This window comes from Nerophis ophidion, linkage group LG29, assembly GCF_033978795.1.
Source record: "Nerophis ophidion isolate RoL-2023_Sa linkage group LG29, RoL_Noph_v1.0, whole genome shotgun sequence".
Taxonomy (NCBI): Eukaryota; Metazoa; Chordata; class Actinopteri; order Syngnathiformes; family Syngnathidae; genus Nerophis; species Nerophis ophidion.
In genome coordinates, this window is record NC_084639.1 from 7,901,363 (window position 1) to 7,928,985 (window position 27,623).

General features: G+C 38.2%; 1 protein-coding gene across 4 annotated transcripts in view; it reads right to left on the reverse strand.

The window, feature by feature from the left end:
- The window catches only part of diaph2 (diaphanous-related formin 2), a 1,158,885-nt gene extending 1,135,465 nt beyond the window's left edge, over positions 1–23,420 (reverse strand). For 2 of the 4 annotated variants that reach the window (XM_061891999.1, XM_061891997.1), the window contains exons 1-2: positions 23,101–23,275; positions 21,191–21,547 (exon numbers count right to left, since the gene is read on the reverse strand). In XM_061891999.1, the coding sequence (XP_061747983.1) occupies positions 21,191–21,274 (84 nt within the window). In that variant the 5' untranslated portion in view covers positions 21,275–21,547; positions 23,101–23,275. The other 2 variants (XM_061891998.1, XM_061892000.1) reach the window with 2 other exon arrangements.
- Positions 23,421–27,623: the final 4,203 nt, after the last annotated feature.

A 27,623-nucleotide genomic window follows, 5' to 3' on the forward strand; every position in this document is an offset into this window, starting at 1 on the left:
TAAAATTGTAATTTAGTAAACTAAAAAGGCCGTATTGGCATGTGTTGCAATGTTAATATTTCATCATTGATATATAAACTATCAGACTGCGTGGTCGGTAGTAGTGGGTTTCAGTAGGCCTTTAATGGATGAGGGATGTAATGATAAACGGTATAATGACAATTTGCGATAAAATTCCAGACGGCTACGAATACCGTTTGATTTTCTAATTACAGAAAAACGTTCATTTATTAATACATTTTCAGCAACATAAATTCAGGCACATGCGCACTAGAGTTTGGCTTGATAATCTTGGCGGACACCAACTTTGCCGCACTGCTGTGTTTAGATGGAGACATATGTGGACAATATTGGAGACACTTGTCCCTACACTAAATGTATACAGCGAAAGGGAAAACTATTCGATGTTTTGCAGCGGGCAATGAGTTGTGAACGTTGTCACAACTTGTTTATAAAGTCTTTATGTTGTTGACTGGGATGTTCACTTCTTTATTTAACAGTGGTGAAATACCATCAATACTAGCTCAAATGTTTTGGCATCTCATCGAACTGAACGAAGACTATGAAAAATGTGTATTCGATGTGAGAGGTGTCACTCCTATTTATTATTGTTGGCCAAACTGTTGTACTGAACAAAAAGAAGAACAAAGCGTGTTTATTAGACTTCATCTTCATTAGCCAAACTGCTTTGTGTTTTATTTCAAACCAAAAAGTAAACAAGTTTTTATACATTACTTGTGTTTTTTGTCATGCCACAAGGGTATTACTTTAAAAAAACATTCATGTGATGCAGCATTTGTTAATGTGTTATAGTGTATAGTCAATTCCTATACTGCTCAAACTCTGAATGGATCTGTCTCGATTAGAGATGTCCGATAATTTCGGCCTGCCTATAAATGCTTTAAAATGTCATATCGGAAATTATCGGTATCGGTTTCAAAAAGTAAAACTTATGACTTTTTAAAACGCCGCTGTGTACGCATACATAGATAAAAGTGCAAAACGCCAATAAATCTTAAAGGCACTGCCTTTGCGTGCCGGCCCAATCACATAATGCCTACGGCTTTTCACACACTCAAACAAGTGAATGCAAAGCATACTTGGTAAACAGCCATACAGGTCACACTGAGGGTGGCCGTATAAACAACTTTAACACTATTACCACACTGTGAACCCACACCAAACAAGAATGACAAACACATTTCGGGAGAACAAACAACATAAACACAACAGAACAAATACCCAGAACATTTTGCAGCACTAACTCTTCCGGGACACTACAATATACACCTCCTGCTACGATCCGACTGTTGGACACGGAGGACTAAAGCCTAGCTGAATTTGAATGTATCCGCACCGCAACACAACACAACAGAACAAATACCCAGAAACCCTAGCAGCACTAACTCTTCCGGGTCGCTACAATATACACCCCCCGCTACCCCCTATCCCCCCACCGCAACCCTGAACCTAAACCTCGTCATGCTCTCTCGGGGAGAGCAGGTCCCAAATTCCAAGCTGCTGTTTCAAAACATGTTAAAAAAAAATAATGCACTTTGTGACTTCAATAATAAATACGGCAGTGCCATGTTGGCACTTTTGTCCATAACTTCAGTTGATTTATTTTGAAAAACCTTGTTACATTGTTTCATTTTTTTTTTCATTTCATTTTTTATCTATCTCCTTCATTGATGTGCATTTTGATCGACACACAATTATACGTAAATTATACAATTAAAATTCACACAACAATGCCTGAGAAGAAGCAGGATGAAGAAAAATCTTATAGATTCCTGCCCCCTTTGACATAATACATTATCTTACTTCATGAATATCATTTAAACCAACAAATACATCCACGATGTAATGAAACTATCAAAAAAACACAAAAAAAACACAAGTGCAAAACTTCATAAAGTATAAACCAAACAGAGAAATAAATAATAATAATAGATATACACCTCACAAAATGACACAAAGCAAATACAAAACCAGACAAAAAATAAGTAAAATAATAAATAAAAAGCAAAATGTAAACTTATGGCTGTCCATATGATCTTATTGTTCTATCTTTATACATTTTTTCAATTGGAATATTTTTTTTTACAATCTTTTATCTCATTGTAAAGAGAATTCCACAATTTTACCCCCACCACTGATGTACACATTTGTTTTAAAGTTGTCCTTGAATATTTCTGTTTGAAATGACCTTTTCTTCCATGCTCTGTACTCTCAGAAGTGATGACAAACATTTTTTGTAAATTTGCTGGTTATGTTTTACTTTTAGCCTTAAACATGACACACAATGTCTGTAGCTTTACTAGCTCCTGAAGTTTCAATAGTAATATGTTAGTGTGTTCTAAGTAATCTACTTTATGAATAATTCTCATCGCTCTTTTTTGTAGTTGATACAATGCCTTTGTTACTCTTATATGTGTTCCCCCACACTTCCACACAGTAGCTGATGTATGGCAATATAAGTGCATAATACAATATACGCATTGCCCTATAATCTAACACACATTTTACCTTGTTTAATATAAAAATACTCCATCCATCCATCCATTTTCTACCGCGTATTCCCTTTTTGGGGTCGCGGGGGGCGCTGGCGCCTATCTCAGCTACAATCGGGCGGAAGGCGGGGTACACCCTGGATAAGTCGCCATACGCTTAGAGATCTTTTTTCGTACATGTGCAATATGGGGGCATCACAACAAAATTAGGCATAATGTGTTAATTCCACGACTAAATATATCGGTATCAGTTGATATCGGTATCAGTAATAAAGAGTTGGACAATATCGAGATATCGGCAAAAAATCCCTTATCGGACATCTCTAGTCTCGATACATCATCTACATAAGGGGTGCCCACACTTTTTCTGCAGGCGAGCTACTTTTGAATTGACCAACTCGAGGGGATCTACCTCATTTATATATATCATTTATATTTATTTATTTATGAAAGAGACATTTTTGTAAACAAGTTAAATGTGTTTAATGATAATACAAGCATGTGTAACACATATAGATGTCTTTCTTTCACGAATACAAGAATATAAGTTGGTGTATTGCCTGATTCTGATGACTTGCATTGATTGGAATCAGACAGTAATGATGATAACGCCCACATTTTCAAATGGAGGAGAAAAAAAGTTGTCCTTTCTGTACAATACCACATGAAAGTGGTTGGTTTTTGGCATCTAATTCATCCAGCTTCCATACACTTTACAAGAAAAACATTGGCGGCAAATTCCGTAGCTTGCTTGATTGACATTCACGGCACCCGAGGGTCTTGTGAGATGACGCTGGCTGCTGCCAGTTCATTATTAGGAAAAAATGACAGAGAGGAAGGCGAGAAACACTTTTTATTTCAACAGACTTTCGCGCCGTCCCTTCCGTCAAAACTCTAAAGGCCGATTGCACATTTCCTATCTTCACAATAAAAGCCCTACTTCATGCTGCCTGCGCTAACAAAATAAGAGTCTCGGAAAGCTGGCGTGCACAAGTGATGTGCACGCTAATGCTAACGCGCGCGAGATGTTTGTTCCAAAGAAAAGTGCTTTCAGTGGTTTGGTTTTGCGGAAAAAGGTGTGAAAGAAATGACTGCCTGCTGCAAAGTTTGTTTTAAAAAGGCAGCAGGACAACAAACATTCCTGCATCTGAAACCGGAGCGGAGGGCAGGAAGGGCAACTCATTACGAGGCGAACAACAACAAACACTTTGATTGTGGTGGAATCATTTGTTGTATGATGTATGATGGTGGATGATGATACCATGTATGAAGACAAAGAAGCGGTTCTTCTGTATGTCGTTAAAGATGTGATGCCCATACAATGAAAAAGACTGCATTTTTCATAACACTCGCAAAAACTATATTCCTCTCAACGCTCTACTTCATTATTTATTTGCATACAGTGTACAATACTACAATTTTGTTTGCAGAAGAATTTGATCAAAGAAATAAGTTTGGACTTCATTAACCGCAATGTTGGAAATCACTATTTATTTGCACGCAATGTACAATGCTACATTTTTGTGAACAGAAATAATTTGTTCAAGACGTAAGTATTGAGCTTCCCAGAAGAAGCTCTTAATTTCGTTAATAGAAAAGTATTTCATAAAAATTACAATTTATATCTAGCTTAAAAAAAAATTTGAATTAGAATTTTGCTCCGAGGAAAATGAAGTGTATGATGCAGTGTCATTTCAGACTAGGGCTGGGCGATATATCGATATATTCCGGGTTTGTCTCTGTGCGATATAGAAAATGACTATATCGTGATATTCGAGTACATGTTCTCACACAGTTGCTTTTAGCTGCGGGCATTACACGACAGGTGTTTCCCACTCTTTCTTGTCTCTCCTTCTCAAAGAGACATACACAAGTGCACCTTCTTACACACGTCACATATGCAATGTCACACGCCCACCAAGAGCAGAGAGGTAGCTACATGGGTAACATTAGCTGTGATGCTAACGGTGCGTTGCGAGTGGTAATGCGAGACAGAGAAGGTGCCAATCTGGTAAGAAATTTACTTTGCACAGGATCCATCATCTGCTGGGGGTTTGGCTTCAAGCGGGAATGTGTTGAACAATTATGCGGCAAAAGCGTTGCTACAAAAAGTAGCAGCACTGCTAATCTGTAGAATCATTTGAAAAGTCACCCGCTAGAGAATAAAAAGTGCTTGAAACTGCATGTCTACATCTCCGTTCAGTGCCACACCCACAAAATGCCGAAGCAACAATGTCCACATCAACACCGTATGAAAAAAATAGTCAATAACAGAGGTAGATAACGTCCGCGGGAACCTACCACATAGCGAAGGACATAAACCATTTGATTTCCTATTATGCAGCTCATATTTATTTGACATTTATTGAAATATCTTGTGTGACATCATGCACAAAAGTGCACTTGATTTGCTTTTAACTATTGTAGTGGCGTTCTGTACAAAACGTGCACTTTGATTTAGTGTTCTTTTGATATGTCATCTTAGTGACATCATGCACAAAAGTGCACTGATATTTTGTTTTAAAATGTCTCTGACAATCTTGCACTTTCTGTTTTGAAATGACATGAATGTTTGTGCCACTGCTTAATAACTGTTTAATAAATACAGTTTTGGTAAATTGACTTAGCTGTGATTTCCCTCTCTGCATGAAAGTTTAAAATGAGCATATATTAATACAGTATGAAGAAGAATGTTTTAATGTAGACACAGAATCATCATACTGCTGTGATTATATGTGACAAGTGTTCATTCAAGGCTAAGGCAAAATATCGAGATATATATCGTGTATCGTGACATGGCCCCAAAATATCGAGATATTAATAAAAGGCCATATCGCCCAGCCCTATTTCAAACTAATAGTTTTTGATCAAATAAAATAAAAACTGGCTTTGATTTATATATTTCATTTGTATTTATTTGTGTCTTTAGAAAGTTTTTGGGGGGGCAAGAATCTGAATAAATCGTAAATCTTTTTTTTTTTGGTGAATAAATCTGACATTTTATATTTAGGTCATATTTTTCATAACATGGTCACTACTGCCTAGTTTCTCTTGTCATATTCTTATTTTTACTGTTACATATTTTTGTCTTATTGTTGCTTTTTATTTTTATTCTCATTGTTATATTTTCTATTTTATTTCCATTTACAGTATACCCCCGTTAATTACTTTTTAAATTTGATCTTAATTCTGTACACTGCTGCTGGAATTTTATTTTTCCTGAGGGAACTCTCCTGAAGGAATCAATAAAGTACTATCTACCTATCCACAAAGCCTACTATAGAGTGGGTTTTGTTCAATTACTCGATTAATCTAAAAAACTAAAACAATAGATTACTTGTCCCAATATCGAGATATATATCATGTATCGTGACATGGACCCAAAATATCGAGATATTAATAAAAGGCCATATCGCCCAGCCCTATTTCAAACCTATAGTTTTTGATCAAATAGAACAAAAAACGGTTTTGATTTATATCTTTCATTTGTATTTATGTGTGTCTTTAGAAAGTTTTTGGGGGTGGGGGGCAAAAATCTGAATAAATCGTAAATCAGATTTTTTTGTGAATAAATCTGACATTTTATATATATGTCATATTTTTCATAACATGGTCACTAATGCCTAGTTTCTCTCGTTATATTCTTATTTTTACTGTTATATTTTTTTTCTTATTGTTGCTGTTTATTTTTATTCTCATTGTTATGTTTTTTAAAATTGATTTCGAGTCTGTACACTGCTGCTGGAATTTTAATTTTCCTGAGGGAACTCTCCTGAAGGAATCATTAAAGTACTATCTAAATATCTATCCACGAGGCCTACTATAAAGTGGGTTTTACTCGATTACTCGGACAAACTAATCAATAGATTACTTGATTATTAACTTAATCAACAGATGTAGCCCTACCAAACTGGAGGAATTTTGGTATGTTCCGATGTTGGCTGCTTTGTTGGATTGTAACATGGAGTACTATACCTAAGCTATATAAAACAAAAAATAAGAATGTCATTTTTGAGTTTATCAATGCTAATAAAAGCAAAAAAAAAATTCAAATGAGAGAGTCTTATTGGTGTAAGGCTGGGTAGCAGATATACAGAAGGCGGTTTCTTTCTGCTCTGGAACTAAAGCAATTCTTTACTGCTTCCTCTCCTATCCAACTTCCTGAATACCATTGACACACTCACACGTGGTGCGTTTCCTGCCTCACATGCCTGCTAAACAGTGCTTACATTCAACCAACACGTTGTGGGAAAAGTACACAACAAGCATGAGGGAAAATGACCATAAAAGGGGATGTCCGAGAGATGAGATTCGGGAATTTAGACTAGCACTTATGTTAAACGACCCCAGAAGCTTCACGATAGAACACATGTGGCACAAGCATAAATGCTTTAAACTGTAATATCGGAAATTATCGGTATCGGTTTTAAAAAGTAAAATGTATGACTTTTTAAAACGCCGCTGTACGGAAGGGAGAAGTCTCCCAGTCATCCTTGCCAACCCTCCTCATTTTCCCGGGAGATTCCCGAATTTCAGTGCCCCTCCCGAAAATTTCCCCGGGCAACCATTCTCCCGGATTTCTCCCGATTTCCACCCGGACTACAATATAGGGGGCTTACCTTAAAGGCACTGCCTTTGCGTGTCAGCCCATTCACATAAGATCTACGGTTTTTCACACACACAAGTGAAGGCAAGGCATACTTGGTCAACAGCCATGCAGGTCACACTGAGGGTGGCCGTATAAAAAAACTTTAACACTGTTACAAATTTGTGCCACGCTGCGAACCCACACCAAACAAGAGTGACAAACACATTTCGGGAGAACACACAACATAACAAATACCCAGAACCCCTTGCAGCACTAACTCTTCCAGAACGCTACAATATACACCCCCTGCTACGATCTGACTGTTGGACACGGAGGACAAAAGCCCAGCTGAATTTGAATGTAAAATCTGGTATACTTTGTTTCTAAATCATATTGTTTTGTATATTATTGCTTTGCATTTATTTTACTTATACTATACTTAACAAAATATGACCTAATATTGTCTGTTCATTTACATAAAATCAGTGGACAAATACTGTATGCTAAACCATTCCTCCATACATTATCAAACTGATTTGTATGAACTACCTGAATATGGTGGAAACACAAACCACACACCTCTGCACAAACTTTTAGTTCCTGGATTTAAAAAGTTCCTGAAATGTTGGTGGAATAGGGTCTAATGTGAAGAGATGGTGGCGTCATGATCTCAAAATACCGGTCGTGGCGGTTTGCTTGTCCACGTGACTACGACAAGAAGACGTTATCAGATTCTACAACTTTGTAAGCAGTTGTCCAAAATCAGAGCACCCAGAAACACCATTGCCATAAAGGCCGAAACGATACAATACTTTGCCATTTTGCCCTAAAACCATTACCCATAAGGAGAAGTACTAAATCTTGAGCAAATCTGCCATGTGCAAAATATCATAATAAAGAAATCATTGTTGCCAGTCTCATCACTGAAACCCTAATTATGGCCAACGTTAATTATTATAGTGTTATTTACCAATGGATAGAAATAAAACGATGGACATGTGCGTCATCCTCAGCCTTCCCGGTAAGATCTATTCAGGTGTACTGGAGAGGAGGCTACGCCGGATAGTCAAACCTATGATTCAGGAGGAACTGTGGGATTTTCGTCCTGGTCGTGAAACTGTGGACCAGCTCTATACTCTCGGCAGGGTCCTTGCGGGTACCGGTTGGGAGTTTGCCCAACCAGTCTACATGTGCTTTGTGGACTTGGAGAAGGCATTCGACCGTGCACCGTGGGAAGTCCTGTGGGGAGTGCTCAGAGAGTATGGGGTAACGGACTGTCTGATTGTGGCGGTCCGCTCCCTGTATGATCAGTGTCAGAGCTTGGTCCGCATTGCCGGCAGTAAGTCGGACACGTTTCCAGTGAGGGTTGGAATCCGCCTAGGCTGCCCTTTTGTCACCGATTTTGTTCATAACCTTTATGGACAGAATTTCTAGGCGCAGTAAGGGCGTTGAGGGTATCTGGTTTGGTGGCAGAAGGATTAGGTCTCTGCTTTTTGCAGATGATGTGGTCCTGATGGCTTCATCTGGCCAGGATCTTGAGCTCTCATTGGATCGGTTCACAGCCGAGTGTGAAGCGAGTGGGATGGGAATCAGCACCTCCAAGTCCGAATCCATGGTTCTCACCCGGAAAAGGGTGGAGTGCCATCTTGGGGAGGAGATCTTGTCCCAAGTGGAGAAGTTCAAGTACCTCGGAGTCTTGTTCAAGAGTGAGGGAAGAGTGGATTGTGAGGTCGACAGGCGGATCGGTACGGCGTCTTAAGAAATGCAGACACTGTATCGATCTGTTGTGGTGAAGAAGGAGCTGAGTCGGAAGGCAAAGCTCTCAATTTACCGGTCGATCTACGTTCACCTATGGTCATGAACTTTGGGTTATGACTGAAAGGGACAAGATCCCAGGTACAAGCGGCCGAAATGAGCTTCCTCCGCTGGGTTGTGGGGCTCTCCCTTAGAGATAGGGTGAGAAGCTCAAACTAAAGCCACTGCTCCTCCACATCGAGAGGAGCCAGTTGAGATGGTTCTGGCATCTGGTCAGGATGCCACCCGAACGCCTCCCTAGGGAGGTGTTTAGGGCACGTCCGACCGGTAGGAGGCCACAGGGAAGACCCAGGACCCGTTGGGAAGACTATGTCTCCCGGGTGGCCTGGAGACGCATCAGGATACCCCAAGAGGAGCTGGACCAAGTGTCTGGGGAAAGGAAAGTCTGGGCTTTCCTGCTTAGGCTACTGCCCTCGCGACCCAACCTTGGATATGCGGAAGAAGATGGATGGATGAATAGCTTTTTGGTTTGTATTCCTTTACTCAATTTAATTGCAATTATTAAGACAGATTTTTTATGTTTGGGGGGGTTTGAAAAACAAAGTTGCACTAATCAGATTGCAGCTTAATGAACCAAATTTTAATGTGCTTTTACAAAAAAAGGGAATGAAACGGGTTGAGTTTATAACAAAGGTATTTTTAGGCTTACGCCAAAAAAAAAGCTTTGTTGTTTTAATAAATTCTCTGAAAACAGCCTTCTAATGTCTTTCAAATTATGGCAAAAGAGTATTTTCATGGCAAAATATAGCATCTGCTGATGAAAAATTATCATTTCTGTACAATGTGCCTTTTTATTCTTGTGAGAACACGTGCTAGCCTCTTGCCTACAACAGACAGGGGAATAGTCAGTGCTACAATCATGTGGCTATGTGGGAATGACGTTTCCCCTCTGTGCAACTCTGACATCTTTTACTCTGGTATGCACAGAAATAACATTCTCCCATACTGTCAAACCTGTTCCCCAGAACTCTTTTTATCTAAAAAAAAAAAAAGCAGTACTTTTATTTGACATATTTTATGGAGTGTCAGTTTTTTGTTGTTGTTGTAGCTCCCAGCATCGTGAAAGCAGGCTGTAAAAGTAAAGTATCTTTTGCTTTGGTATTCTAACATCCATGGCCCGGGTTAAGTAAGTACTGGGCCCAGAGCCCAAATGGTGTTGCTGTGATGTAATCCTTCGCGGCGACTTCGAACACAAACACAACCATCCCTGTCTGCTTTGACATGAAACTAAACCAGAGTGTGCCAGTTGACGGCGGATTTGGACGAAGGACTAAACTCATGGAAGCCACACAAGTTTACACAACATCTTTGGATTAAACTGCAAAAGCAATTTAGTATGCATGCCAGGCCAGTAGTTGGCAGGATCACTTTATAACAGGGGTGTCCAAACTACGGCCCTCTGACTTGTGCAATTTGTCCCGCAAGATGTAATGAGTTTAATAGGGAATCTAACCCACAAATAAATTGGCGTGGCGAAGTTAGTAGAGTGGCTGTGCCAGTAATCTGAGGGTTACTGGTTCAATCCTCTAGTCACGTCCGTTGTGTCCTTGGGCAAGACACTTCACCCTGGAGCCTATCTCAGCTGCATTCGGGCGGAAGGCGGGGTACACCCTGGACAAGTCACCACCTCATCGCAGGGCCAACAGACAACATTCACACATTAGGGCCAATTTAGTGTTGCCAATCAACCTATCCCCAGGTGCATGTTTATATAATTTTGACAAAAGAATACTTTATCGTGATAGGTATTAATATTACCTATATCAGGATATATTTGTGTCAAAATCGCACAGCACTAGTACTGTGCGTTATCGAATCAATTTTAAACTCCTATTTGCTTTTAAATGTCTAAACAACCTCGCGCCAACATATCTCTCCGACCTCCTTCAGCCTTACTGCCCCACTCGATCCCTAAGATCAGCCGATCAGCTGCTACTGACGGTCCCTGACACAAGGATGAAGCTTAGAGGTGACAGAGCTTTTGCTGCTGCTGCTCCCAAGCTCTGGAACGACCTACCTCTGAGTGTTAGACAAGCCTCCTCTCATCCTGTTTTTAAATCTCTCTTAAAAACATGCTTTTATTCCTTGGCTTTTAACACTAAGTGATATCCATCCTGCAATGGCGCCCCATTATACACCTGTTGTGAACCTGTTTTTATGTTTTATTTATTTATTTTTTATCATGTTCGGTTTGTGTTGTGTTGTTTTCTCGGTCCTCGTATTATCTTTTAACCTGCCCATTGTACAGCACTTTGGCTACCCCTGTGGTAAATTTTAAATGTGCTTTATAAATCAAGTTAATTTGATTTGATTTGATACTGTGATTCTCAACATTTTTTCAGCGATGTACCCCCATTTGAACATTTTTTTAATTCAAGTTCCCCCTAATCAGAGCAAAACATTTTTGGTTGAAAAAAAGAGATGAAGTAAAATACAGGACTATGTCATCAGTTTCTGATTCATTAAATTGTATAACAGTGCAAAATATTGCTCATTTGTAGTGGTCTTTCTTGAACTATTTTGAAAAAAAATATATAAAAATAAGATATAAAGATAAAAATAACCGGGTTGGGGAGGAGACCCTGCCCCAAGTGGAAGAGTTCAAGTACCTAGGAGTCCTGTTCACGAGTGGGGGAAGAGTGGATCGTGAGATCGACAGGCGGATCGGTGCGGCGTCTACAGTAATGCGGACGTTGTATCGATCCGTTGTGGTGAAGAAGGAGCTGAGCCGGAAGGCAAATCTCTCAATTTACCGGTCGATCTACGTTCCCATCCTCACCTATGGTCATGAGCTCTGGGTCATGACCGAAAGGATAAGATCACGGGTACAAGCGGCCGAAATGAGTTTCCTCCGCCGGGTGGCGGGGCTCTCCCTTAGAGATAGGGTGAGAAGCTCTGCCATTCGGAAGGAGCTCAACGTAAAGCCGCTGCTCCTCCACATCGAGAGGAGCCAGATGAGGTGGTTCGGGCATCTGGTCAGGATGCCACCCGAACGCCTCCCTAGGGAGGTGTTTAGGGCACGTCCAGCTGGTAGGAGGCCACGGGGAAGACCCAGGACACGTTGGGAAGACTATGTCTCCCGGCTGGCCTGGGAACGCCTCGGGATCCCCCGGGAAGAGCTAGACGAAGTGGTTGGAGAGAGGGAAGTCTGGGCTTCCCTGCTTAGGCTGCTGCCCCCGCGACCCGACCTCGGATAAACGGAAGATGATGGATGGATGGATGGAATAACTAAAAACTTGTTGAAAAATAAACAAGTGATTCAATTATCAATAAAGATTTCTACACATAGAAGTAATCATCAACTTAAAGCGCCCTCTTTGGGGATTTTAATAGAGATCCATCTGGATTCATGAACTTAAAGGGGAACATTATCACCAGACCTATGTAAGCGTCAATATATACCTTGATGTTGCAGAAAAAACACCATCTATATTTTTTTTACCGATTTCCGAACTCTAAATGGGTGAATTTTGGCGAATTAAACACGTTTCTGTTTATCCCTTTCTGAGCGACGACGTCAGAACGTGACGTCACATCCATACTCAACGCCATTTTTCCCTACCACATCACATGCATCGAGTCAAATCAGCTCGGTTATTTTCCGTTATTTCGACCATTTTCCAATACCTTGGAGACATCATGACTCGTCGGTGTGTTGTAGGAGGGTGTAACAACACGATCAGGGACGTATTCAAGTTGATTTACGTAGAATGTGCATTAATTAGCACAGCATGCTAATCGATGCTAACATGCTATTTAGGCTAGCTGTGTATATATTGCAGCATTATGCCTCATTTTTAGCTATATTTACATCCAGCCTTTCCCTCCATCCACATTTAATGCCAAACAAACAAATACTAGTCGACGGATTTAAGTTGCTCCAGTGTCAAGAGATGCGAGAGTCCCTCGTTTGGTTTTTACTGGCGATGCTATGACAGAGATGGCAAGAATGTCTGGATGTCCTGCGACACTCAAAGCAGATGCATTCCCAACGATAAAGTCAACGAAATCACAAAGGTGAGAGTTGTTGATTTTATTGACTTATGTGCTAATCAGACATATTTGGTCGCGGCATGACTGCCAGCTAATCGATGCTAACATGCTATTTAGGCTTCCTGTATGTACATTTGAAACTATATTTACATCCAGCGTTTCCTTCCACCCACATTTAATGCGAAACAAACACTTACCAATCGACGGATTTAAGTTGATCCAATGTCAATGCGAAAGTCCTGATCGGTTGGTCTGCACATTTTACCGGCGATGCTAAGACAGACATGCATGGCCGAATAGCGTCAATAGCTATTCGCTCAATAGCTTCAGTTTCTTCTTCAATTTTGTTTTCACTATCTGCCTCCATACTCCAACCATCTGTTTCAATACATGCGTAATCTGTTGAATCGTTTAAGCCGCTGAAATCCGAGTCTGAATCCGAGCTAATTTCGCTATATCTTGCTTTGCTATTCGCCATTGTTTGTATTGGAATCGCTATGTGACATCACAGGGAAATGGACAGTGGCTTAGGCAAATAGCGAAAATCAAGCACTTTAAAGCTTTTTTTAGGGATATTCCGGGACGGGTAAAATTTTGAAAAAAACTTCGAAAAATAAAATAAAATAAGCCACTGGGAACTGATTTTTATTGGTTTTAACCCTTCTGAATTTGTGATAATGTTCCCCTTTAATTCTAAACATTTCTTCACAAAAAAAGAAATCTGTAACATCAATATTTATGGAACATGTCCACAAAAAAATCTAGCTGTCAACACTGAATATTGCATTTGTTGCATTTCTTTTCTCAGTTTATGAACTTACTTTCATATTTTGTTGAGGTATTATTCAATAAATATATTTATAAAGGATTTTTGAATTGTTGCTATTTTCAGAATATTTTTTAAAAATCTCGCGTACCCCTTGGCATACCTTCAAGTACCCCCATTTGAGAACCTCTGCACTAGTTTATACATAAAGTTTTGTGCTGTGAAAAAATATTTTCTCACTTCTGCTATCTGCTGGATCGACCACAGGCTTGTATAAAAAAATAATATGGTTCACTTCCTTAATAATGTGGTCTCTCCAACCATTGTGTCCTGTGTCCATATTGACATACCATCACGTTATTCAATAGAAAAACCCAAAAGTAAACGTGAAACTTAAAACTGTAATGTTTCTGCTACGTCAAGTGACAAGCTTGAATGTACGTATTAAAAAGTGAGGGATACACAAGCGATGACGGATCACGGACACACCCCGGGGTGAAAAACGACTTCCTCTGCAGGGACAACTCAACATGTTTCGAAATGTTCCTCTTTAGAGGGGTGAAAAAAGGGGAAATCTACACATGCAAATCCGTCGAAGGAACCAAAAACATTTACTGAGTGAGGTCATGCAGACTCTCCAAAAGTAGGGAGTCAGGATTGAGAAGTCCAAAGTTGCAAAGTTATGTCATGATCGCTCTTGGAAGCACATGGCATTTTACTTTCCTTGGTGATTTCCTGTCCTGCAGCTGGTCGCACTATCCCCCGCTTCCAAAACGTTGCAGGAACACACCCGGTGATTACAACGTTTGCAACACATCACCAAGAGTGCGAGGTTATGGGAAAAAGTTAATTCCATAGCAACGTAGCAACAGCCCCAGCTTGAAATCTTAACGTTTTCAAGTCTGTGGTAACAACTTGGGTTCATTACAGTCGATTAAAGATAAGGCTAAGAGCGGCGGAGCCACTCTGCAAACACAGTTCAGTGAAAGTCTAAGTGTCAGATATATTTTGGATACTAGAAAAGTCAACTGTTTTGAAATTTGGGGTGGAAAAGGATGTTTTACCACCAATTTGTTCAGCTGCTAACAGTGTGTGTGTGTTCTTGTATTTCTACCCTTCGTGAGACATCAACAAGGAAAAGTACCGTCCATATGAGGACCGGTGAACAAGTTAGGACCGAAATAATGGTCCCAATACGGAAAACCATTGCATCTAATAGAGAGCCAAATACTCCAGTCTGTGAACATTGCCCCAAAGTCTGGATTTTTTTATTTATTTAATGTGCATACAAAAGTAAACATTGACAGGTGCAAATGCTGCAATATATGATAAAACAAGACGGCAGCTAAAGAAGGACTTCCCTATTCATCCCCGAAAAAACCCGCCAGGTGAACAGCTGATTTTACGACTTCTGGTGCTGGTGCTAAGACAACCCATGTCCCATATGTGACCATAGGATGAAGAAATACACTACAGTACTAAAACTATACTGGCCATTAACAGTTAGCTTTTACAGCTGGGATGCCCAAAGTGCGGCACAGGGACCATCTGTGGTCCGTCACTCGTTTGTCTACCAAAAAAAAAAAAAAATAGAGATCTCATTTGCACCCTTGGTGGTGAAATCTATCAAAGTTAGGATGGTCCCAAAAAAGGAGGGATTTTCAAATTGACTGTGTCAGTTTTAAAAGTGCTCCCACTCTAGTCTACATATGAAATAACAAGTGTGTGTAAGAAATTGAAATGTGCGACCTTTGGCCAAAGTTAATAAAAACAATTGAAATAAATATGTATATAGAGACATACTGTAATAACTTGAAGTAAATAAGAAAATAAAAAAATTCCAAACAAAATAAATTAACTAAAAGCAGTCTCTCACAATATGTCAACATTTTTCTTATAAATTGGGAACAATTTCTCATATCCTTTCTGTTTCTGTAATTTTTTTAAACTTTCTTGAAAAAATTATTACTTTTTCATGTAAAATTTTTACTTTTTAATGTAAAATTACTACTTTTTCATGTAAAAGTATTACTTTTTAATGCAAAATGGTGACATTTGTCATGTAAAATTCTGACTTTTATCACATGATTTCCTTTTTTTGTTATTGTAAAATGGACTAAAATCATGAATTGTCATAATTTTGCCAAGTAAAATTCCAATTATTATTATAATAGACAACATTTTTTTCTTATAAAATTGTGACTTGTGTCGAGTAAAATTACGACTCTTCAAAAAATTGCCGAAAGTTTAAGCTTTTCTTGTAAAAATTGCGACTGTTTTTGAGTAAAATTCCAACTTTCATCATAATATTGCACAAATATTCAGGTTTTCTTTTGACTTGCGTTGATTAAAATTACAACTTGCATTATATTATTGCCAAAATTCTACATTTTTCTTCTGAAATTATGATCTTTTTCTTGTGAAATTCTAACAAATTTTTCACAACAAGCTTTTTTATATTTGCGTAGTATTTATATATTATTAATGTTGTAAATACACATCTTTATACATGTAGAAAGGGTGGTCCTAGAGAGGTAGGCTTTGTTTGGAGTTCTCTAGAAGGAAACAAATACAAAAGTGTGTGTGTGTGTGTGTGCGCAGCTGTTCGCATTCACCACATATGTGATTTACAGTGGTACAGTATGTACAGTATACCCGCCACATGAGAGGGGAGACAAAAGAGGGCGCCTTGTTAAAGGTTTGAAATGTTTTGCATCATAACAGACAATGTTGACACAAGAATGACCAGAGAGAGGATAACCTACCAACCCTCTCGGTTGCTGACTCAAATTGTGGCCTCTGCTTGAAAGGGCCTGAAGACATAAATGCCGCACACCTACACACGAGACGGTTGTAATTATCTTTGCTACGACCGATCTGGTAACGCTATGAGTAGCAGTAGACATCGATACCACAAGACACAAAGATTGCTTTCAGAACGGATGTAGCTTCTGTAAAGCTGAAGTTTATTATTTTTACATCCCGTATTTTGGATGTTTTTATTTTTCGGTGAAACATGACAAAAAATATATTTAAATGTATTCTGGAAAAAGCAAATATAAATGATTTTTGGGCCATTATTAACGATAGACATTTGACTATATTATCTCGGCTGATTAATTGGTAAAATTACTGATTGTTTCAACTGTTTATTTTTGACTATTTTATATATATCTCATTAATATATAATACCATTTATATCACTTTACGGCAAAACAACCCGTCATAAGAACAGTTTCTTCCACCTGGCTATCCATCTGATAAACGCAGTGAAATAAGTACTTGTTTATATATTTAGTTAATCGTTATTTAGTTAATTGTTAATATTTATTGTTGACATTAAACAAAGCCAGCACAGTCTACCAAGTCAAATTCCTTTTGTTAAACATACTTGTTCAATAAAGCAGATTCTGATATAAAGTGGAACCTCGATTTACAAACTTAATTGGGTCACCGTTGGAATCAACACAAACATGAATAATTGGTTCTAGCCTTGACAAAAGTCCCTATATTAGTGAAAAAAACCAGCAAACTTTAAAGATTGGGGGTACGCGTACCCCTGGGGGTACTTGAAGGTATGCCAAAGGGTACGTGAGATTTAAAAAAAAACATTCTAAAAATAGCAACAATTCAAAAATCCTTTATAAATATATTTATTGAAAAATACTTCAATAAAATATGAATATAAGTTCATAAACTATGAAAAAAAGGGCAACAATGCAATATTCAGTGTTGACAGCTAGATTTTTTTGTGGACATGTTCCATAAATACTGATGCTAAAGATTTCTTTTTTTGTGAAGAATTGTTTAGAATTGAATTCATGAATCAAGATGGATCTCTATTAAAATCCCCAAAGAGGGTACTTTAAGTTGATGATAACTTCTATGTGTAGAAATCCATCCATCCATTTTCCTACCGCTTATTCCCTTTGGGGTCGCGGGGGGCGCTGGTGCCTATCTCAGCTACAATCAAACCATACGCACAGAAGGCGGGGTACACCCTGGACAAGTCGCCACCTCATCGCAGTATGTGTAGAAATCTTTATCTATAATTGAATCACTTGGTTATTTTTCAACAAGTTTTTAGTTATTTTTATATCGTTTTTTTCCAAATAGTTCAAGAAAGATGACAAATGAGCAATATTTTGCACTGTTATACAATTTAATAAATCAGAAACTGATGACATAGTGCTGTATTTTACTTCTTTATCTTTTTTTTTTTTCAACCAAAAATGCTCTGCTCTGATTAGGGGGTACTTGAATTAAAAAAATGTTCACAGGGGGTACATCACTGAAAAAAGGTTGAGAACCACTGTTATAGATGATATATTAATATATGTAATTCCATTTTCTACCCCTTGTCCATTTTGTGGTCAGGATAAATATATATATATATATATATATATATATATATATATATATATATATATATATATATATATATATATATATATATATATATATATATATATATATATATATGTTTATATATATACATATATATATATATATATATATATTAGAGATGCGCGGTTTGCGGTCTCATCTGCAGAGTCCGCGGATAAACCGCGGGTCGGGCGGGTGACATGAAGAAAAAATAGATTTTAATTTTAATGGCGGTTGAACCATTCGGAAATATTTGATGTACATGGTTCTGGGATTGGTAACCTTTACCATTCAAAGAGCCATTTAGGACCTGTGTCACAAAGCGAAGAAGACATTAGTAAACGCAAACATTCTCTAGAATGACTGCCGGCAGTCACCCAGTTAATAAGTATTAGGGCGTGCTATGAAGCCATTGGCATCGTCGCTTTCTACAGCATGTACGATCTGCTTGTCAGTCCAGCAAAATGTTGTCTGAGGCTTCATACGCACACGACTGCAAGGCATACTGGGTGACACAGAGTACACTAATGGTTGTGATATAAACAATTTTAACATTCTTAGTAATATGCGCCACACAGTGAAGCCACACCAAACAAGAATGACAAACACATTTCAGGAGAACATCCTCCCAGTAACACAACATAAACGCAACACAACAAATACTCAGAATCCTTTGCATCCATGACAAAACCTGACTATTTTATACACCCCGCAAGCAACAAACCCCGCGACCAACCAACCCCCCCCCCCCCGTGCGTCGGTAAGGTGGGCGGGGTTGGGGGCGCGCAGGTGTATAATATATTCAGGGTGTGTCACGGATGCAAAGGATTCTGGGTATTTGTTGTGTTGCGTTTATGTTGTGTTACTGTGAGGATGTTCTCCCGAAATGTGTTTGTCATTCTTGTTTGGTGTGGCTTCACAGCGTGGCGCATATTAGTAAGAGTGTTAAAATTGTTTATGTCACAACCATCAGTGTACTCGGTATCACCCAGTATGCCTTTCAATCTTGTACGTGTGATTGCGAAAGCTGCTTACAACATGTTGCTGGACTAACAATCGGTTTGTACATGTAGTTGAAGGTGTCAAATGCAAGGGTTTCACAGCACACCCTTATTCTTTCCATCAGGATGAACACCATTGGATATTCGCGAGAACGTTAGCGGCTCCCAATGTCTTCTTTACTCAGTGAAACGGGTTTAAATAGCTCTTTGAGTGGTAAAGGTGGCCAACCTCTGATGTATATCAACGGGCGAGTGGCGGGTAGTTGCGGTTCTGATAAAATGTTGGTTCGGGTGTACGGCGGGTGGATGATGACTTTGGTGATGTGGTTGCGGATGGTATAATTGCCTACCTGCGCACCTCTAATATATATATATTTTATATAAACATATATACATACATAATTATATATATATATATATAACATATGCATACATACATACATAATATATATCTATATATACTTTTGATTATTAAAATCCTACCTTGATTGTCAGTTAAGTAATGTGCAACTCCACCTCTGTCTATACTGAAGTGCAACTTTCTTGGTCAATACTTTATGTAGCCATTTGATTTCTTGGTATGGTTGTGTATATTGGAAGCCCCCATCAGTCCCTTCCTTAAGATATTGTATTACTTTTGGTTGACATTTTTATTCAAGTGCAAAATGCTGCTAAAAGACAAAGAACTTTTTAATGTTATTGTTTTATTTAACTTGGAGATTTAAATCTTTTCCTTCCATTTACAGTGTTAAAGTAGATGATAAATACAAGTTTATTGCATTTGAAAGGATACACATGCATTATTATAATGTATTATCAGTACACCAATGGTTAATTCGGTCTCATTAATATAATGGCAATATATGGTTGGTCAAAATATTGTCAAGCAAAATTTGTTATCGGACCTCATTTACAGAACACTTCTGCCACAGACAGAATCCCGCCGCAAAAGCCATGAGTCAACAAACTTGTGTTACGAAAAACACTGGCGAAGCAACTGTCACAACAAGGCAGTACTTTCAGGGGGGAACAAATTGAAAGAGATCCTCACATGATGCACGCTAAGTGCAGATGGCAACGTAAGGATAAAACAATGCACCTCTTTACTGCAACTATGAAATCTATTAGCTGCAGTGCACTTTGGCTGCATTACGCAGCGATGGCAACGCATCAATTGCTATTTCAGTGTCACGCTGCACTAAAAACACGATTGAGAAACAATATCAGTGTAGTTCAGATTACTAAACTAATGCAATAACGACAATAATTCTCTGGACTGAGACTCCAAACAAATACATACCAGTTTTTTATTCATGCCTTTATCCTCACTGGACCTGTTTTTAGAAGGTTTATTGTGGTTGATCCATTTTGCCTCTAAGTTTTAATAAATTCCCTTTTTCGTGACTTAATGTGGTTTCAGGAAGAAGACGGCTAATTGGAGGCTAATTGGGAACATGTGGGTGCTGTGATTGGGTATAAAAGCAGCTCCCATGAAATGCTCAGTCTTTCTTAAACAACAAATGCGTGAGTAAATTGTTTAAGAACACCATTTCTCCACCAGCTACTGCAAGGAATTTAGGGACTAATATCAACAAAAGGTTCAGAGAATCCGGAGAAATCACTGCACGTAACCAATGATATTACAGATCTTCAATCCCTCAAGCGGTACTGCATAAAAATGCGACATCAGTGTGTTAAGAATATCACCACATGTGCTCAGGAACACTTCAGAGAACCACTATTAGTAACAATAATTTGTCGCTACATCTGTGAGTGCAAGTCAAAACCCCACTATGCGAAGCCAAAGCCATTTATCAACAACACCCAGAAACACCACTGGCTAAAATGGACTGATGCAACGTGTGAAAGTGTTCTGTGGTCTGACGTGTCAACATTTCAAATCATTTTTGAAGACTATGGACGTTGTGTCCTCCATTTGTTTAGTGCAACTATGAAATGTATTAGCTGCAGTGCACTTTGGGTGCATTACACAGCGATAGCAACGCATCGATGGCTATTTCAGTTTCATGCTGCACGATTGAGAAACAATATCAGTGTAGTTTGGATTACTAAACTAATGCAATATTGACAATAAATCTCTGGACTAAGACTCCAAACAAATACATACCAGTTTTTTATTCCTGCCTTCATCCTCACTGGACCTCTTTTTAAAAGGTTTACTGGGGTCGTCCCCGCCGCTGGCTTGATCCATTTTTCGCCTCCAAGTTATAATAAATTCCCTTTTGCGTGACTTGATGTGGTCTCAGGAAAAAGAAAAAGAAAAAAAAAGTTGGCAAAGTTGACACTTAAGCGTTTGGCAACACGTCACTTGGCAACAACATCCAATTTAAGTCTTCTCCAAATCCATTCTGTTATTTTTGAAGAAAAAGAATAGGTAGAAGTATTTTGGTTTTGAAAGGGTGTGGCAGGCGAGAAGTATCCGTTTAAACGTCCAGTTGTGGTCCAGCATCAATTCTTTCAGTATCTGCAATAAAAATAATATGAAAACATTATCATTTTGCAAAAAATAATTAAAAATCCAATTCAAAAACTATTCCTGTTAAACAAATTTTGCATCAAATTTACACCCAAATTGAAACACTGCATGTGCTTTAAAAACATTGCCGATGCTTACAAGCCAGATCAGGGGTCACCAACCTTTTTGAAACCAAGAGCTACTTCTTGGGTACTGATTAATGCGAAGGGCTACCAGTTTGATACACACTTAAATAAATTGCCAGAAATAGCCAATTTGCACAATTTACCTTTAATAAACAAATCTATCTATTTATCTATCCATCTATATATATATATATATATATATATATATATATATATATATATATATATATATATAAAATGGTATTTCTGTCTGTCATTCCGTCGTACATTTTTGTTCCTTTTACGGAAGTTTTGTTGTTGAGAATAATATTAAAAAAACACTTAATCGAACGGTTTAAAAGAGGAGAAAACACGAAAAAAATGAAAATTATATTTTGAATAGTTTATCTTCAATTTTGACTTTTTAAAATTCAAAATTCAAATAAAAAAAATGAAGAGAAAAACTAGCTAATTCGAATCTTTTTGAAAAAATTAAAAAAAATAATCTACGGAACATCATTAGTATTTTTTTCTGATTAAGATTGATTTTAGAATTTTGATGACATGTTTTAAATAGGTCAAAATCCAATTTGCACTTTGTTAGAATATATAACAAATTGGACCAAGCTATATTTCTAACAAATACAAATCATTATTTCTTCTAGATTTTCCAGAACAAAAATTTCAAAATAAATTCAAAAGACTTTGAAATAAGATTTAAATTTGATCGTAAAGATTTTCTAGATTTGCCAGAATATTTTTTTTTAATTTTAATCATAATAAATTTGAAGAAATATTACACAAATATTCTTCGTCAAAAAACAGAAGCTAAAATGGTGAATTAAATTAAAATGTATTTATTATTCTTTACAATAAAACAAATACATTCATTTGAACATTGATTAAAATTGTCAGGAAAGAAAAGGAAGGAATTGAAAAGGTAAAAAGGTGTGTGTTTAAAAACCCTAAAATAATTTTTAATGTTGTATTTTTTTAAAATTGTCTTTCTGAAACTTATAAGAAGCAAAGTAAAAAAATAAATGAATTTATTTAAACCAAGTCTTTAAAATATTTTCTTGGATTTTCACATTCTATTTGAGTTTTGTCCCTCTTAGAATTAAAAATGTCGACCAAAGCGAGACCAGCTTGCTAGTAAATAAAGAACATTAAAAAATTGAGGCAGCTCACTGGTAAGTGCTGCTATTTGAGCTATTTTTAGAACAGGCCAGCGGGCGACTCATCTGGTCCTTTCGGGCTACCTGGTGCCCTGGACCCCTAAACTCGATAATTGAGAGAATGTAACTTAAAAGCGAGCAAGTTAGTCATATTAATACACTTCAAAATACGAGTGGCAATGCAGCTATTGAGTGTTTAGTTAATATTAGCAGCTTTGCATCACTGACTGAGTACAATTATTAACAATAGTGGAAAAATCACCGTTGTTCTCTACTGCTTGGGACTACTTTACAAAGCATTTTAGCGACGTAAGTAAAACATGTAGCGCCTTCGCCGTGAAGACATGACAAACACCACCGCTACCGTTCCAAGCGAGTATATAGTATGAATAAATTAAAACATTAAAATGAAAGAATATGAATAAATGTGTCCAGTAAAAACTCACATTATCCCATCCTGGTCATTTCCTTCGCAACCAAGCCTGAATGCCAGGCCCACATCGGGCTCCGCCCCGTCCTCCTCCTGATTGGTTTATGGGCAGGGCACATAGAGAGGGTCTCGAAGGCTATTGGCGCAGAGGGTTGTCTGTCAAAAGGCTGGCGTGGTCGCGGAGGAGCGGGTCGACTCTGATTCGCACAGCCGTGGGGGTGAAACCACAGAAGAAGAGCGAATCGATCTATAAAAGTGGTGGATTATAATCCAAGGGGGGTGACGTCACACCAGAAATGGAGCGGGAATCCTTGACAATAAAACAGCCGGAGTGTGATTGTGCAATGCTGGATAACTACAGTTATAGAACAGTGCATCCTGACAAACTATTAAATTAACCTAAAATATAATTTATTTGTCTTTGTTGAAAATGGACACAATGTGTTGCCAAATTTATGATATGTGATGCAAGTGTGTATGTTTTTATTTTTTTTAATTATTGTCTGTAATGAGGGATTTCTAATCACTGCTATGTTGGAATTCTTCTTAATATTGATACTGTTGTTTATATTATTAATTTTTGTTTGACTACAAACCCCGTTTCCATATGAGTTGGTACATTGTCCATCCATCCATCCATTTTCTGCCGCGTATTCCCTTTTGGGGTCGCGGAGGGCGCTGGCGCCTATCTCAGGTACAATCGGGCGGAAGGCGGGGTACACCCTGGACAAGTCGCCACCTCATCGCAGGGCCAACACATATAGACAGACAACACTCACACTCACATTCTCACACTAGGGCCAAATTAGTGTTGCCAATCAACCTATCCCCAGTACATTGTGTTAGATGTAAATATGAACGGAATACAATGATTTGCAAATCCTTTTTAACCCATATTCAATTGAATGCATTACAAAGACAAGATATTTGATGTTCAAACTCATAAACTTTTTTTTTTTGCAAATAATAATTAACTTAGAATTTCATGGCTGCAACACATGCCAAAGTAGTTGGGAAAGGGCATGTTCACCACTGTGTTACATCACCTTTTCTTTTAACAACACTCAATAAACGTTTGAGAACTGAGGAAACTATTTGTTGGAGCTTTGAAAGTGGAATTCTTTACCATTCTTGCTTGATGTAAAGCTTCAATTGTTCAACAGTCCGGGGTCTCTGCTGTGGTATTTTACGCTTCATAATGTGCCACACATTTTCGATGGGAGACAGGTCTGGTCTGCAGGCAGGCCAGGAAAATACCCGCACTCTTTTACTACGAAGCCACGCTGTTGTAACACGTGGCTTGGCATTGTTTTTCTAAAATAAGCAGGGGTGTCCATGATAACGTTGCTTGGATGACAACATATGTTGCTCCAAAACCTGTATGGACCATTCAGCATTAATGGTGCCTTCACAGATGTGTACGTTACCCATGCCTTGGGCACTAATGCACCCCCATACCATCACAGATGCTGGCTTTTGAACTTTGCACCTATAACAATCCGGATGGTTATTTTCCTTTTTGTTCCGGAGGACACCACGTCCACAGTTTCCAAATATAATTTGAAATGTGGACTCGTCAGACCGCGGAAACCACTTTGCATCAGTCCATCAAAATGAGCTCTGGCCCAGTGAAGCCGGCGGCGTTCCTCAGTGTTGTTCAAAAATGGCATTCACTTTGCATAGTAGAGTTTTAACTTGCACTTACAGATGTTGCAACCAACTGTAGTTACTGACAGTGGTTTTATGAAGTGTACCTGAGCCCATGTGGTGATATCCTTTACACACTGATGTCGGTTTTTGATGCAGTAGCGCATGAAGGATCAAATGTCCATAATATCATCGCTTACGTGCAGTGATTTCTCCAGATTCTCTGAACTTTTTGATAATTTTACGGAGCGTAGATGGTAAAATCCCTAAATTCCTTGCAATAGCTCATTGAGAAATGTTCTAAAACTGTTCGAAAATTCGCTTACAAATTGGTGACCCTCGCCCATCCTTGTTTGTGAATTACTTAGCATTTCATGGAAGCTGCTTTTATACCCAATCATGGCACCCACCTGTTCCCAATTAGCCTGCACACCTGTGGGATGTTCCAAATAAGTGTTTGATGAGCATTTCTCAACTTTATCAGTATTTATTGCCACCTTTCCCAACTTCTTTGTCACTTGTTGCTGGCATCAAATTCTAAAGTTAATAGTTATTTGCAACAACAAACAAATGTTTATCAGTTTGAACATCAAATATGTTGTCTTTGTAGCATATTGAACTGAATATGGGTTGAAAAGGATTTGCATATAATTGTAATCCGTTTATATTTACATCTAACACAATTTCCCAACTCCTATGGAAACGGGGTTTGTACTTTTGTTAGAATAAGTATGTGTAAGTTATCTCACAACTCTTATGCTAAAAGGCCGTTGCTATAGTTATTATCAATTGTGCTCAAGTTGTACTTTTTTTTATCTGTGCAAAGGGACATCGTCTCGTATCAGTGTTTGTGACCAGAATCGGCCTGCTGACTGCCAAGGGCGATCATCAAGTGCCGTGACGCAGACAGAGCAGAGACAGGGCGATACCACAAGGGTCAGCACATTTGCATTTCATTAATAGTCATATATTGTGTCTAACTGGGGCTGCTGAAATGACCCCCCTTCCATGAATTGATTAACGTGTACCCCGACTTAAACAAGTTGAAAAATTTAGTGGTCAATTGTACGGAATATGTACTGTACTGTGCAATCTGCTAATAAAAAATTCAATCAATCAATCAATTAATCAAAAAAACATCAGTAGCAGCCTCAGTGATGTAACCAGGGACCTCCCAAATAAATAGAGGAGCACGTGGGCAGGATTTTATAACATAGTTTGGATCTGTAACTACAGTACAGCCCAAAAACGTCTCTCCTCATTGAGCAAAATTTAACTCTGTCTCTGCATGATTCCTTGCTTCTTGTCTGTTTAATAGATGTCATCAGTGTTTGAACCTGACAACTTTTGGATTGTTTTGTGGGATGTTTTTGTGTCTTCTCGATTGCTCTGTTGATTGCTATTCTGGGTTTTGCTGGGCTGGGTTTGGATTTGGAATTGGAGTTATTAGAATAATTATGTGTAAGTTATCACACAACTCTTATGTTTATAGGCCGTTGCTATAGTTATTATCAATTGTGCTGAAGTTGTACTTTTCTATCTGTGCAAATAGACGACTCGCAATCCAAGATTGCGAGTCGTCTCGTATCAGTGTTTTTGTCCAGACCTGGCCTGCTGACTGCCAAGGGTGAACATCCTGTTCGTGACGCAGACAACGCAGAGACAGGTTGTTTGCATTTCTGAATAATCATATTTTGTGTCTAACTGGGGCTGCTTCAGAAGCAGCCTCAGTGATGTAACCAGGGACCTCTCAAATAAATAGAGGAGCATGTGAGCAGGATTTTAGAGTGTAATTTGGATCTGTTACTAGAGTACAGCCCAAAAACTTCTCTCCTCATTGAGCAAAATTTAACTCTGTCTCTGCAAGATTCCTTGCTTCTTGTCTGTTTAATAGATGCCATCAGTGTTTGAACCTGACAACTTTTGGATTGTTTTTTTTTTGTCATTTTTGTGTGTCCTCTCGATTGCTCTGTTGATTGCTATTCTGAATTTTGCCGGGCCGGGTTTGGTTTTGGAATTGGAGTTGTATTGTCGTGGTATTGTTGTATATTATTTTGTAGGATTAATTAATACAAAAAATAAAATTTACTTTTTTTTTTTGCTTTTTTGTGTAAAACAGGGCTATTTTATCAGAGACGTTTAGCAAAAGTGTTTACATTTTTCTTTTTATTTATTATTTCACTTATTTTTTTGTCTGGTTTTGTATTAGTTTTGTATCATCCCGTGAGGTGTATATTACTTTTTTTTTGTTCAGTTTGTAATTCATGAAATTTTGCACTTGTGTTTTTTTTGTGTGTTTTTTGTTTGTTTTCATTATATTTGGATGTATTTGTTTGGTTTGTATGCTATCCATTAAGTAAGACTACGTATTATGTAGAAGGGGGCAGGAAAATATAAGATTTTCTTCATCCTGTTCCTTCTCAGGTAGTGGTGTGTAAATGTGTGTTTAGTTGCTGAGGCTTAATTGTCTATTGATCAAAGATGCACATCAATGAAAGAGATAAATTAAAAATGAATAAATAAATAAAAATGTCCACTGCAGAGGACACAGGTCCTGGGGAGGACACATAAAGGTGTGCAGGGTGATTGCGCGCCGCCTGAGGCGTGTGTGCATGCGAAACCTGAATCTCAACAAAATCAACCTGAGGAGCTGCTTGCTTTGAATGGGGCGGGGTGAGGAACAAGAAGGGCGAGGACCCTGAGTCACT